The sequence below is a fragment of the Lissotriton helveticus genome, chromosome 9, assembly GCF_964261635.1.
Source record: "Lissotriton helveticus chromosome 9, aLisHel1.1, whole genome shotgun sequence".
Classification (NCBI taxonomy): domain Eukaryota; kingdom Metazoa; phylum Chordata; class Amphibia; order Caudata; family Salamandridae; genus Lissotriton; species Lissotriton helveticus.
Genome location: NC_136070.1, coordinates 323,305,051 through 323,320,634, shown reverse-complemented (window position 1 = coordinate 323,320,634; position 15,584 = coordinate 323,305,051). Strand labels below are relative to the sequence as shown.

General features: G+C 44.8%; 1 protein-coding gene across 2 annotated transcripts in view; it reads left to right on the top strand.

Moving 5' to 3' along the window:
* Window positions 1-15,584, top strand: part of GALC (galactosylceramidase) — a 360,459-nt gene that overhangs the window by 325,016 nt on the left and 19,859 nt on the right. For both annotated transcript variants that reach the window (XM_078660006.1, XM_078660007.1), the window contains exon 12: window positions 7,480-7,569. In XM_078660006.1, coding sequence (XP_078516132.1) covers window positions 7,480-7,569 — 90 coding nt within the window. The remainder of the gene's footprint in view (window positions 1-7,479; window positions 7,570-15,584) is intronic.

Genomic DNA, 15,584 nt, shown 5'->3' with positions numbered 1-15,584 from the left:
ACTGAGAGTTAAGTGCACTAGGGGTACTTATCTCAGTTGCTCAGAATCTATAGTAGGCGTGTCCTGGGACATCAGCCGTAAAAGGCCTCAACCACCACAGTTGGATCCAGTAGCCTATGCATGCCCGTGGCTCTCTGGACAGGGTTCTGAAAACATACATCCCCTGGCACAGCTCAGATAAATTACACATTAACTTCCAAATGTATGCAGATGATGAGCAAATTCACTTGCTGCCGGATGACTAGTCAGACAACTCAATCAATCACTTTATTTCGGTTCTTAGAACCATAAATGTGCACAAAAGAGACATAAGACATGCTGAAATAATGAAATTAGAATCAAGCAGTACAACTAATTAAAGTAGGATACAAATCATGATACAACCCTTAGGACTAGAGTGCATACATACAAAGACTTAAGCGAGTGACAAAACCCTCAAGAAAAGTCCTTAAAATGGGCTCGAAAGGGGTTTGCTATGCCTTCTGGGAAGTATAGACTGATTACCAATTGTTGGTATCATGTGGCAGTAGCTGGTGTGAAGTGCACAGTCAAATAAAGATACATAAAAAAATAAAACCATATATAGAGGGCCTTATAAGGGTATACTTTTCCCAACACTCCTTGCCCTAATGTGCCAAATGGAGCGTAGATAGTTTGAGATCAAAAGGAAATATACAGCTCCGTCTGTCTGATTTGCATATTCTTAATGCAGTGTGCCGGTCTGTGATCCCTAGATGCCGACAAAGTGGAGCTATCCACCATGCACGCTGCTTTGCATAGGCGCAACAAAAGTATAGCAATTGTTCCCTAGTTTCAATAGCATCTTAGCCCATTGGACAAGAGTTTGTGGGTATGACTTTTTTGTTTCAGGAGTGAGTGAACGAAAAACTGGCATAATCTCTATCCTAAATTTAATATACAGAGTTCTTGGAAGGGGGATATTTGCGTTATCTAAGAACTCTTAAAACTTTAGACCAGTTTTAAAAGACAAAAAGCAATCTGTAAGACTGCCCTTGGTGACTGCCAGAAATCTTGCGCTGAGGACAACCTCCCAATAGGCTGACTTGATTGTTTGTCTAGCATTCTCCTGGATTGAGGCACGATTTACCAGTAGTCACTTAATCCTAATTTGATGAGCCAGGTCTTTACATGGTGTACCTGGGGAGTTGTTAATGCCAGCTGGGTCGCCAATATCTCCTCGAGGCATTCTCTAAAAGGGGACAGATCCTTTGTTGACTAAATCCTAACCCAGTAAAGGACTACTTTCCGGCTGGCTACGTGGAACCTTACCTGGAGTAGTGGGGCGCTTTTTGGGATCCTCAAAAAAGTTTTGATGAATACATTTTCGCTCTTTACTAGTAAGTCACGGTTGCAGTAGCCCCACAGGTCAGCACCTTATAATGCTGCCCCACATGCTTGGGCTTTGGAAATCTCCTACACTGGTGTAATCCGATATGAGGAGGCTCTATTAGGCAGCCCAGCGATAGACCTGGCTCTGTGTTTTAATATCATTGCACTTTTTGAAATCTGGGGCGACCATTCATGAGAATCATTCAATCTTATTCCCAAATAGTCGAATTCAAGCACCCGTTCAAGGCTAACCCATCCAGAGCCACATTGCCCCTAATTTTCCCCCGCTTGGTGAAGGCCATGTTTTGGTTTTGCTGGTATTTATTTCCATGCTATAAGAAACAAGGGAGCCCAATTGCAATGGTCGGGGACCTTGGGTATTAATGAGTTTTAAACACACTGGTCCTGAACAAGAAGAATGAGAGCAAAAGTAGATGAATATAGACTCAGAATCAGTTCTATATTTATGCTGTCCAGCTGGACAGGATCGATTTAATATTTCAAATATTCACAGAGAATAAAGTATACACAAAACAAAAACAAAACAAGGCTCAGGCAGAACAAATGTGTGTATGTCATACAATCAATACAACAGGCATAAATGTGTGGAGACACCATAGCACATGAGTAATGACCGGTAAAACAACGTTTACGGTGTACAGAGAGTCGACGACATTTCGATCCCTTGTGAGCAATTGTGGGATCATCATCATCAGGACTTTGTATTACATGCCTAAGTGTAATTGCTGTGAGGGGTGCTAAGCCTCACACTCAGGATTCCTGATAAAAGAATGACGCAGCAGGGCCCAGCGGGGGCCAGTGATCGATCTCAAACAGAGCAAGTAGGCGTAGATTTAGAATTAGAACGATGGGCCATTTGAAAGGACCGCAGCAACGTGTCCTTTGAGGGAGACAAACAGATCAGATACAGGGAGGAGCGATTCGATGAGCCAACAATCCCAACTGTTGGCCGTCAACCCTGGTGTAGTCACCAACTATATTAAGCATTTCTAGCAGCCTTGCGATGGAGCGGCCCTCTCCATCACGTAGAGAAGGAGATCACCTGCGTATAGGGAGATAATGTCTTACCAGTCCACCTCCCATTTAATGTCTTTCACTTTAACATCACACCTCACACAGTTAGCTATGGTCTCCAAGGCCAGAGGATTTAACAGAGCGGTGAGAGGGCAAGCTGTTGGGCCAGGTGTCTTCCCCAAGTTCATTTGTTTAATGGTCTCCTGAATCTCCGTCACCTCTATTTTCTGGCCCAACAGGGTAGCGTCCTCCCTGGTTAGAACTGAGGTGGGGAGGTCCCGCACAATTGCTTTCACCTCTCCCTGAGAGTAGTGCACCTCTGACTGGTAGAGGCCCTCCAGGTGCATGGCAAAGGTCTGTGCGATGTCTGTTGTCGACCGCACTATGGTGACGGGCTGCCATCAAGACATGCCCCATCCATCTCTGGGCTTCTTCTCTGCACGCCAACCATGCCAGGAGTTTGCCTGCCTTACTTCTTACCTCATAGAGCCTGTGTTCCTTTGCATGGTAGTGTGCCTTTGCCTTCTCCTCCACCAACTGTCTATATTATTCCCTTAGGAGTTCGACCTGATGAGACAGATGACTGCTTGAGTTTTGGATGTACATTGCTTCCTACCTGTCTAATCGTGGTTTCAGATCTTTCACCACCCTTTCCTTTTCATGCAATTAACCTGACATCGTGGTTTAGACCTGCCCTCTAATGACTGCCTTATATGCTTCCCAGAGTTTCTCCCCCTAACCCTAGTCCATTCTCCCTGAGTTAAAGTAGTCATCCGTAGTCTGCCTCACCCAATCCCTAGTGTCTAAATCTTGCAGGACCCATGGATCCAATCTCCACTTGGATAGACCCTGGGTGTGTATGCACTACAGCGCGGTTTCCAGGGGAGAATGGTCGGATATCCTACATGAGAGAAAGTGTGTATTCCTACAGCTGTCCTTCTTTAGAAGAATAAAGAGGCAATCAAGTCTAGAAAACGAGTGCCAAATAGGAGTATTCCCTGGGAGTGGTGTGCATGTTTAGCAAGAGGTCCAATAGATCAAATGCAGTCCGGAAGTGTTGCAGTTGTTTGTCTCCATGGCTCGGGGTCGGGCAGTCGCATACCTATCCATATCAGGGTGTATGTAGTGTTAGATATATGTTCCCTTCCATGAATCAGAACCCTGCGTACCCTGTGCTGTTCATGTCCCCATATGCCCCAGCATACTCTGTTGTATTCCTGGCAGAAGGTACATAGACAGCACCGCTATCTTCTCCACATTCCACTTTCTTCTCCACATTCCACTCTCCCAGTATTGTGGCATAGCTGCTCTCTCTCTGAACATGGGAAGTGATCTGCGTGCCAAGATACCCACGTGAGCCGAAAGTAATCCCTGAATGGGCCAGGACCTTGTAGCGGTTCCTACCTCTAAAACCACAGTGATTACTCACTAGCAGTATCTCCTGCAGTAAAATCAAATCAGAGTCTTGTCTCACAAGGTCGCCACTCTACATCTCATCTTATGTCCAACCCATTCACTTTCCATGTTAGGATTCTAAGACCCTGTCTTTGATGACCCGCCAATGTGTAGATAACCAACGTATGGGAAGAGTCTGGAATCCCCGTCCGTCCACATTGTTTACATGTGTAGGAGTAAAGTTACCCCCAAACCTCCCAACTATAATCGCCTCACCATATTGCCACATGCTGCAGGCTTATAATTGCCTGCTGCCCCAATGCTTGGGGTGCTTGTCACCCTGTCCTAGAAAATATTTTAACTTGTTACACCTGTTAAATCTAGCACCCTAAGAGTTCAGCATCCTCCGGTCATCTTATGACCCAGTGGGCAACCCTGCAATTTTGTGGCTCCATCCCAGAATCTCTTCCTCACCCCCAGGTCCTTGTGGCATAGAGGAGACCCGTGGTTGATGACTCCTGGCTCGGGGGGGGGGGGGGTCATAAATTGGCAGCAGCATGTTCCTGTCCTCCTCCTCAGGTGGTGGCGATGTTGGTCCTGTTCACTGCGAGGGAGTTGCCCACGGTCCCATATGTCATGATGACAAGCACCTCTCCCGCTGTTTCTTACTTCTGTTTGAGTATTAACCCTCTAACCAATCCTAGTCCTCTGGTGATTTGAAGTACCATCATTTACCGTCCAATAAGATCCTCAATTTGGCTGGAAATAACAGTGTATTCGACATTAAGCTTCTGTAGCTCCACCTTTGCTGTGTCAAAGCATCTTCGCTTTACTTGCACCTCCTGTGTGTAGTCCGGGAACAGCATGACTGTATAGTTTTCATAAAGTAGTGGGCCATTTTGGGGAGCAGCCCTGAGAATAGCATCACGGTCTCTATAATTGAGGACCCTGTTGATCAATTTTGTGCTCTAGTGTGGGCTTAAAGTCCCTGATTGCCTGGAGTAAGTCCTTGAGAAAGGGATCTGAGTCCCCAGTCCTGTTATCTCCTCCTCGCCCAGCACTAGAGTCCGCAGCTTCACCAGTTGATTCACTTCTGAAGGCTCCAGCCTGTGTGACTGCTTCGATTTCTGGCCCTTGTCACACCCCTATTGTCTCTCCCAGCCAAGCAAGCTGTAACTCTCCCCCTTGGGGCCCAAATTACGGCCACCGTGGCTATATATCACCCTGTGGTGCGGCTGGAGGGTCTTAGGCTCTAGAGCCCAATGGGTAAATACCCATTCTGGTCGCCAAGTCCCTCTGCAGGTGTCACATAGGAGAGCAGGTTAGAAGATGCAGGGCCATGTTCCCTTTTAATGGCCGCAGCCACGGAGTGAGCTACTTAGATCAAGCTTGCTCTTAATGCAGGAGGCACTCACCACTACCGTCCCAGGCAGCTAAGCCTCGCCAGTTACCAGCCCCCCCCATGCATGGTGCGGGCAGGCTGTGGAGAGATGCAGGATCTCAGTGTCCAGTCTGGGCACTATCTACGTCTGTGTCACTGTCCAGCCTGGGAGTATGAGGCCCTTGTCACTGGTGCCGCCAAGCAGTTCTTGCAGCTTTTTGATCGGGCCCCGCTCAACTCTCAAGGTGTCATTGTCTGCTGGGAGTGTGCCAAAGACCCAGTAGGGCGCACAGCATGACCCATCACTCCAGGGCCTCCACCCGTCGCAAACACCATTCAGGGCCTCTGACCCCTTCTGCGGAGTGGCCCTGCACTTTCCAGCTACAGTCCACGCCAGCCGCTGTCGCCTTTTTGAAAGGGAGCATCACCGTTGTACACCCTTTCCTTCAGACGCCACCAGTTACCTCGGACCGCCTCCACTAGAAGTGGCCCCACGATCTGATCCTTCTCATATGGGGTGGAGGAGGGGCACATCACCAGATTGTGCCGAGTGGGTGCTAGGAATTGCCTTCCTCTGCAGGAGCCGAGACTCTGAGTGCCATCCTGCCCCGTCACTGAGACCACTCTCTCAATAGTATATATTTATAGCATAAAACCTAGACCATGAAACAAGGTATGCAAGTTCTTCTCTACTTGAGAATTTAGCATGTCATGTAAAAGGAGACTCCAGAGGCTGAGAGGGCCACCAGAATGTTTTTATACTTTTAGATTAAAAAGATAGGTCTTCAACCGCTTATGAAAATTAGGTAAATTACATTGTTTCATCAGCTTCAAGGGCATGGTATTTCATACTCTGGCTGTTATTACTGAAAGTGATCTTACTCCTATTGTCTGTTTCCTATATCTTGGGACAATTACCAGATTTTTGTTTGCAGACCTCAACATTCTCTTAGATTTATGTCAAATGAGAAAGAGCCTCTGGGTGTACTGAGCAGAAGCAGCTGCTCTCCAGCAGCTGGATGACAAAGAGCCACCCAGCACTGCTAAGTGCAGCAGTTGCCTGTTGACAGGAAATAAAGGAGCCACCAGGAGCTCTGTAGCTCCATGAGTGGCCATATAGGAGTTGGTGGAGATTGGATGGCTTGCTTGAATTCTTGCACGATTGGACTATTTGGTGCACATCCTGCAAGACTGGTTGGTGTACATGAGCTCAGGCTGTCCAGAGCAGCAAATGTTTTTTTTATCAGTATTTCGGGAAACTAATTAGTATATATAAATAAGAGATGCATGAACAAGCCCAAGCCTGGAATTATTTGTCCTGCGGGGCATGTACCAGGTACGTAGTGTTCCAAAAAATACCTTGAACTTATTCAATCATTGCTAAAGACATACCCTTCAGACACCAAAGTGCGCACAAGCAAAAACATATGATGGCAAGAGAACTTTTTGTACTGCTATACTTTTCAATCCAACATCGACTTCTAAAGAAATTGTTAAAGTACTGACAGAAGTCTGTTCTCCAAATAAAATAGTTCACTCGTTTACTCCCCGATTTGATTTCATTAGATTTATAGCCAGATTCTTCCACTCCAAACCTAACCTTTCCGGGTTCCAAATATTCAGTAATAAAACTACCATTGAGCAATTGATTGAACCCTTCTCCCCTTGACAAGGTGAAACTGAATGTCTTCCAGCTTTTTCCCCTTGGACTCTAAAAAGTATTGCTTGGACGCAGGAAGCTGGATCACCTCCCTGGAACAATATATTCGCTGCTAAACTCTGTAATCTTGTGATTTGAGAAGACGTCAGATATTTTGTCAACTTCTCCTTCAATTGAAGTCATTACACACAAGTGTAAAAGGACTCTTCCCTACTTTTCAAACTATGTGTACCTAAACAGTTGGCTGCATATATTTATGAAGGGTTCAAACTGGTATGAGATGCGAGATTCCTCTTTTCTCAGTGCCAACATTGCTATCTCCCTTATGAGTCTTCTACTAAAGCATTTGCTTGTGACCATATGACAGACTCTGCTTTATCCCTTTCTCTGGTGAATGTTTGTGTGTTCCCTGCTCTGTCTTCTCCACTCCTTTGTGTGTTCATTGTGTATGTATGCTGCCAGCACCCAGTGGCTTAAAATCAAAAAATTAGGTACAGGAAGAGAATCTCCATGATTACTCAGCAAAGGACGTTGGTTTTAGGGTAGAAACAAATGTAAGCCCCACACGGATATTAGGAATTTAATGGAAATCGGACATGTTTCTTGTATAAAATAAATGAATGATTGTCTAACGATGTATTGCTTTTCTTGCCCACAGAAAGAGCTGAGTAGTTTGCAAGTTTGGTATTCGAAGCTGCACGCAACCTCTGGGAAGGGTGCCCTGTTTAAGCAGCTTCCTCCACTAAAGGTACTATTGCTGCTCTGTTCATCTTGTAATATGCACTTTTACGTCTGGGGGTGAAGGTGTGGTATATAAATAAATAATACCGGATCTATTTTTGTCTAGGCATAGCAATAACAGATAGCTCAATAAATAAGAGTCAAGATTCGAGGTAGTAGGAGTTTGCAGGTTTATTACAGCATAAAGGACAGGAACAGGACAACCTGCATAGGAATAGGATGGCAGGGCCCGGCAGCTGCCGGGGCTGGATCAGAATCGGCACGCTCTGGGGAAAAGACTGGCGTAACATTTAATAACAATACACAAGCATATATAGTAAAACAATTGCATTACAGTACATATGATAGGCGGAGCAGTGGGTGTGGTCAATAGCAGTCGCGAAAGATAAGGGTGAAAATGGGTGTAACAGGGGCGTATACATAGACATGTGATGTAAACGTAACAGAATATGTCATGAATGGGGCGGAAACATGGAGGGGGCTACCTAAGGAGCCGGGACCTCTAACCTAATGGTGCGCGCAAACTGACAATGACGTGTTACTAGGAGAAGCTGGGGGCTATGAACTCTGTGCTAGGAGCAGAGACTGAAGTCTGGAGAGTCAGGGCGACATGTACCTAAACAGTATCTAGTATCTGATGTTTAGAGAACATGTTGATAGAATCCAAAAGTTATCGGGGTAAAGGCTAACAGACTCTAAGAATGGTGCATGCATTATTCTACATGTAGTGCGTGATGAAGAATATTAAATGACCATTAAATGCAGTATTTCTCTTACATGGAGACGTAAAGGCTAGACAATGACGGAAACTATTGATGCGATTCAGTAGCTTAGGAATGCAGAGAAGGGGGGCTGGACTGATAACTAGAATCATAACATACTCTTGGCAGACTCGTAGGCAGAGCCAGGCTGAGCCGGGCACTGTGAGGCAGGAAGTAAATGAAGGGTCGAGGATACAGGTGGGGGCTGTATCGCTCCTCAGCGAGGCTCAGGAGACAGGAGCTGAATCTGGTGTCCGGGCCCTTTTGAGGCCTAGAAACGGGGACTTTACAATGAAATAACGTGCACACTGAGAAACGTGGCAACGTAACTTTACATAGGCCTGATACTCGTAGCTTTCACGAGAACTGGAAACTGGCATACTAATGATGGACACAACTGTAATTGCGTCTTTAATCAAACATGGGGGATACATATGCATATTTAATCATGCACACATAACATATGATGTAGGACGCGTAGTGACACAGAACATGGCAAAATTTACTTTTCCACATTCCCTCCTTGTCACTACGTTTCCATCAGGAAACATCAATATTCATGATACCATCTATCATTTCATACAGTATCATTTGCTCGTTTCGAGTTTTCTTGGAACTGGATTTAGGACAGGACTTGGGACTAGGAACACATGATGTAGCACAAATGCCACAAATCGCAGGGCCACATTGTAAACAGAGGCAGCAACTGAATATGATCGCTACTGCAATACCCAGAAATGACAATACTTTCCATCCCCAGGCGGAAATTATATTCCAGAACCAACCGGACCATGTCCAGGTGCCTGGATCTTGGTGTAACATATGGGCAATTTTATGAAGTCTGGTTATAGCTGAATAAACAGACGGCGCGTTATTAGGAATGAAAATGCAGCAACTAGATCCGATGACTCTACAGGCCCCGCCCCTATCGGCCAGTATGACGTCAAGGACGAGACGATTCTGGAGCACAACAATTCTCATAAAGGATTGTTCTTCGGTTAAGTTACCTAGAGCAGAAGTAGTCTCAATCACTACTGCTTCAAGTGTTCTGGTTAATCTACGTATCAGTTTACTATTCACGACAGTACCTAAGTAGGGGAAGACACCTTTATTGATATCTATATATTGTTCTAGAGCAGTTTCAGTATAATCGACAATCGGGAAATTTCTCTTGTGTCTAGTATGTACTAGGTGGGAATTCCTATGATAATCAGGTGGGGCTAGGAAAACTGGTGGCAGTAGGAAGGCAATATAACATGTACCCTCCCAATCGAGGGGCAGACGAACATATGCGGTCTGACCACAAACAAAATAAGAATGACGTGAAGCTTTGAAAATAGATTTCCTACTGTCACCATACTTGACAATAGTAGTACAATCACTATGGCCTACATGTACGGAACCATTATTTCGGACACATAATTCACCTTTGACTGGTAGTACTGAAATAGCAGGTAAGTCTGGAGTAGAATCAGACTGAACATTCAGGACCATGAAATTCGAAGAATAATTACCTAGATTATAAACTTCATTCTCTAGATCTAACCCTGTTCTGTGGGGAAGACCTTGCTTGTCTGGGAAACATGTACTGTTAAGTAAAGACATATCTGTTGAGGATGACGTTAACGTGGACCATGCTCCACACGAACCATTATGTGAAAATGGATAAGGAAAGAGTGGCAGAACTCCCTTCGGTGTCTGGAAAGGGGGGAGTCGACCACACACCCAACAATATGTGGCATTGCTGGTCTGGTGTGAATAATGTAACATGCGGATAAAAGAATTGTTACGCATAGCGAGGCGGTAAGAGAGTTCATGAGGAGGCAGATCACTAAACGTGTGCTCTACTGTAACATTAGAAGACTTATTTACATGAGAAACTGAAAAACACAAATAAAATGCATAACTGGTGCAGGAAATCATAATGCTGAAATATAGCAGAAAACATAAAATAATAGTGCAACTTCTAGAGTTCTCACTAACTCTCTCTCTGTGGGGGTCTATTATATACATGTCAGAAACCGGTCTAACCGTTTCACCTAGGGGAGGACTTAGACAATCAAACTGGCTGACTTATTTTACTAGACCTTAACTTTTTCTTATACTCCTGTTGCGGAGTTTTCTCTAACAGGGAGGGTGCAGTATCATTGTCTTTTGCGGGACAGTCCTTAAGAATAGTACTTTGGCAGTCCTTTAAATCCTCGGGAATGTTCTTTGAAACTGGTTTCAAACCATAAAATTTCTTGATATGCGAAAGATGCGCCCAGCCTTTGCGTCCCTCCAACTTTACGGCTGTACGGGTGGCCAGGAGGACCTGTCGGGGCTCCTTCCAGCGAGGCTCCAGCGGACTTGAACGATCAAAATTTCGCACTAGGACCATGGATCCGGGAACGGTAACAGTGTGGCAGGATTTAGAACGTTGCAGCGTCTGATTTCTATGTGTGGCTGGAACAGTGTCAATTCATAACCTGTTAAACGTGCAATTGTCAAGTGCTGAGTCTGTGTTCGGTTTAAAAGAACTTCCACGGAGTGTGGGACTTGTACTGACAAGGAATGTCCTAAGACTATGGAATCACTTTGTCTGATAGCTAGTGCTGTGGCTGCAACTGACTTGAGGCACGCAGGCAGAGCCTGGGCTACAGGATCTAATGTGCTCGAAAAATAAGCACAGGGCTTGTATTGTCCTGCTTGATCTTGTGTGAGAACAGATAATGCTGTACCTTCGCGTTCAGTGACGAAAAGTGTAAAAGGCTTACTGTAGTTCGGTGTTGCTAGAACTGGAGCTTGGCATAGAGCCTTCTTTAATTCATTAAAACTAAGTGTATGTTCAGATGTCCAAGGGAGGACAGTCGATACGGCTGCCTCCTGTGTCGTTAACTGTATCAGTGGTTTAGCTAGAAATGCATACTGAGGAATCCATTGTCTGCAGTAAGAAGTGAGGCCAATAAAAGCACGTACCTCCTTCTGGGTCTTGGGCTGAGGAAGACTCGCTATTAACTGGATACGGTCGGGTGTCAACTGCCTACCCCTCTTGGACAGTAAGTGGCCTAAATAGATCACTTGCTGGACACAGAATTGAAGCTTAGAAGGGGACACCTTGTGCCCCATCTCGGCAAGGAAATACAAGACTGTAAGGGATGCTCGCTCGCAAGCACGTTCAGAACGGGCTGTGATCAGTAGATCATCGACATACTGGAGCAGGGCAGTGTCAGTTGGCATGTGAATACTGTCTAGTTGTCTCTTAAGTGCTTGACTGTAAATACTAGGACTTTCTGTGAAACCTTGAGGAGCTCGTGTGAACATATAGCTCCTTCCATTTAAACAAAATCCGAAAAGGAACTGGCTGTCTGGATGAATGGGGACACTGAAGAACGCGTTCTTGAGGTCTATGACTGTAAAAAATGAGGCTTCAGAATCAATGGCTGTCAATAGGGAAGAGATATCTGGGACAACTGGGTACTGGGGAATAATACATTTATTAAGCTCTCGGAGATCAATCACTAATCGATATACTGGGGGTGCATTTGGATCAGTACGTTTCATGACAGGAATGATCGGAGAATTACATACATTGGAGTCAGTTTCTACAACTACTCCTTGAGCGATGAGCTCGTCAATAATTTTGGATAAGGCTGCTACAGCCTCAGGTGGCAATCTGTACTGCCTGATTCGTGGTAACACTACACCTGGCTTGAGAGTCACACGATGGGGTGTGATTTGCATATAACCAACATCAGTTGGACCTTGTGCCCATAGATGCTGCGGAACATTAGACAATCTCGGATCAAAATCTCGTAATACATAGTGACCTTTGAAGTCACGTAGGAACAATCGTATTCCCTCTGGGGAACAGCATATAACTGCACCTAACTCTTTCAATGTCTTAATGCCTAATAAATTTTCTGGACATGACTTCGTAAGTAACAGATCAGTAGTGCGGGACAATGGACCTACTTCTAGAGTAACTGGCTTTGAAATTTCATTTACAATAGGTTTTCCTGAAAATCCAAGGGAAACATTTCTAGAGCCTGAGAGCGGAGCCCCTGGAACTTCGGCGTGACTGATGGTGGTCCTACTTGCCCCTGTATCAATCAGAAACTTTCTGTCTTTCCCTAGTACTTGACTGTGAACATAGGGACCTTCTTGATCTACAGGTATCTCGATGAGAGGCAAGCCTACCTCCCTCTCTAGGCTGTTTCATGAATATGGCTGATACTCTGGATACTCTGACTGCGCATACTGATACATCTGCTGTGTAACATGCTGTGTTGCAGCGATGGGCTGCGGTACAGTAACTGTCTGTTGTGCATTCTGTGGCTGAGGAGTCTGTGAAACTTGCTCTTGTCTAGGCGGACGTGGTCTTTCTTTAGTCTTACCGGTAGCTATGTTGTGTTTCAGAACTGCACACTCGTTTATAAAATGACCTGGCTGTTTACAATAATTGCAGTTCCCTTTAACGGGAGCTGTAGGATGACTGGCTTGATTCGGACCCCTCTTCTGACTGTCTTGAGGAACAGATTGTGCAACTAGTACTTTCATTTTCGTGTCTTTCATACGTTTTCTCTCGTGATCTTGCTCTTCTCTGATTCTATTCTGGTGGTATTGAAGCATCTGTAACATTTGGGACGGGGTATTAGCTTGCCAGGTACTTTCGACTTTCAAAACTCGGTTTTTAATTGGTGGACTTGAATTCTCGACTAATTTAGTAACAAAAAGGTGAGGGTATGACTCGCTACTTGTCTTGAGGCCACTGTTTATGCTAAAACATTTCTCAAATCTAGAATAAAAATCACTAATGTCTTCGTCTTGTTTCTGTTTACAGGCTGAGATTGCATCCCAGTCTTCCTTTTTAGTGGCTAATAATCTTGGCAAAACTTGTATTAACAGTTCTGGTAATTCTTTACATTTCTCTCCTAGACCGGTACCTGGTACTCGTGCCTTATCTTCAGCTTCGAGAACTGCCCAATCGATCTTTTTCTCTCCCACCTCCCATTCTTTTTCCTTGAGTTTCTCATATACCCCTGCGGGCAACAGGACTTTTAACATTTTAATAATATCTGGATACGTGTATTCTCCCATACGGAGCATGTCCTTTAATTCTCGGTGGAACCCTGCTGGATCTTTATCATGACAGGGAATTAACTTTTTCATCTCTAAGAGTTCCATCTTTGTAATCGGGGTGTAAACAAACACTCGTTGCATTTCACCATCTGTTGTCCTAACTGGGTGTACTTCTCGTAACGGATTCTGTCTGTCTATGTAAAAGGGCTTATTTTCTGGAGGTGAGACATGAACAAAATGCGGGTTCAAGAACATACTATATTTGTGGCGCTGTTCTAGAATGACACTAATTAAATCAGTACCTAAACCTTTCCATTTATACTGGAGTAACTCGTTCAGGACATCATGTAACGGACCTGGATCAGAATGTTGACCCTCATACAAAGTAATGAGGTGTTGAATCATATACATACCCGCCAGTCGTTGCTCGGCTGGGGGCATTTTCAGAAACATTTGTGCCACTATTTCGTCTGGAAAAGTGGTAGAATCAGTAATCCATCGGACTGCTGATCGGACTAGTTCTTGCTCATGCATAGTACTTAACTCGCTATAACCGATTCGTGATTTCAGAATTTGGTCGGTAGCTTGAAATACTTGTTCTAGAGAACCTTGTTCTGGTGTTGGACGATGGAAAGTTGACTTGTGTTCTAGGCGTAAACGTCGGTCTGGAAATCTAGATTTTCCTACATACGCTATTCTGGCGGGATTCTCGTCCTCTACCTCTTCCGCAGAGTCATTTTCTTTCTCGCTTACTTGTGCTGCTTTACGTTGATCATGTAACCTTATTATTTCCTTACGAATTTTCTTGTACATACTCTCTATACTGCTGATGGTCTTATGTTTACCCTCGGCTATATTATCACTCCACCTTGTCAGGATTTTCATTTCGGCCTGATCTTTAGTCGGGTAATCTTGTTCTCTTATTAGACAATTAATCAGAAACTTTAATAACATGAGCTGGATCTCAGCTTTCCTTTGAGACATGGCTTCGCCAATACTTTCTGGATCATCCCCTGTACGGATGAAACGATATATTCTGTCTAGATCTCCTTTCATATCTGGTAGGGTGTCTAAATACCCGGTCACCCGTCTTACACGGATGGAATATATTACTGTACTATCATCACCTGCAACTGGATCATAGCGGCATTCAGTGAGAGCTCGTCGGATTTCTGCAACGGACTTAAATTTGGGCGTACGCTGTAACGCACATTCATGTAACTCGGCCAACGTTCTACGTTGTTGCGGTGGCGGGGTACCAGGAGGACCTCCTCCTGCGGCCCCTAAACTGGAATCGTCGACTGATACTCTTCGTACCAGCGCGGCGGGAAATTGTAATGTAGGCTGGACCGGGGGTACCGTAGCAGGTACTGCAAGAGGTGCCCCGGTGTCTGGGGGAGCAGGAATTGCCTGATTTACAGGGACTGGCGGAACAGGATTTGCATATTCCGGGACTGTGTCGTCCAAATAGGACGAGATGAAAATATCAGCTGCGGTCGGTTTGTGACGTAGCTTAGTCGGAACTAAGGGTGGCGGAAAATTACTGGATGCCTCCGGGGTCGCTTTTGGCAAGCCCTCGGCAAGAAGAGGATACATACCCTTGATGAGGGCATGCCTCTGTCTGTCTGACTGTTCTGTTTTAACTCGTTCACCTATCTCGATTAGTTCCTTTTCTTGGGCTCGTTCCAAGGATTCTCTACTTAGTTCTGACTTTCTGATTTCTTTTTCGGTTCTTTTATGAGATTCTTTGCGCCATAACTCGATGGCATCTTTCTGTGACTGTCTGGCTTTCTTTTTCCATAATGCTTCTTCTACTCTCATGATGCACTCGGCATCCCATGTACCTGATACGGGCCATCTATACTTTTCCTCTAACTCTTTGGTATACTCTACCCATAAATCTAGATATAATATGGCACTTATGCCATGCTTCTGATACATAGAATGACCTGGACTGTCCCTAGGCGGGACAGGAACTGCTGCTTCTAGCAGACCTTTTCTAGTTTTTAACTGACGTAATTTCGAGAATAAGGGCATGACTGAACTGTAATCTAGACACAATACAATACACAATGAACACGATAATTACTTCACATTCATACCACGACATTAAAATACATGAAGAATATTTAAGATAACAGTTCGAACAAAATACTACCTGGAATACTGAAAACAGAATACATGAATTTCTCGAGAACAG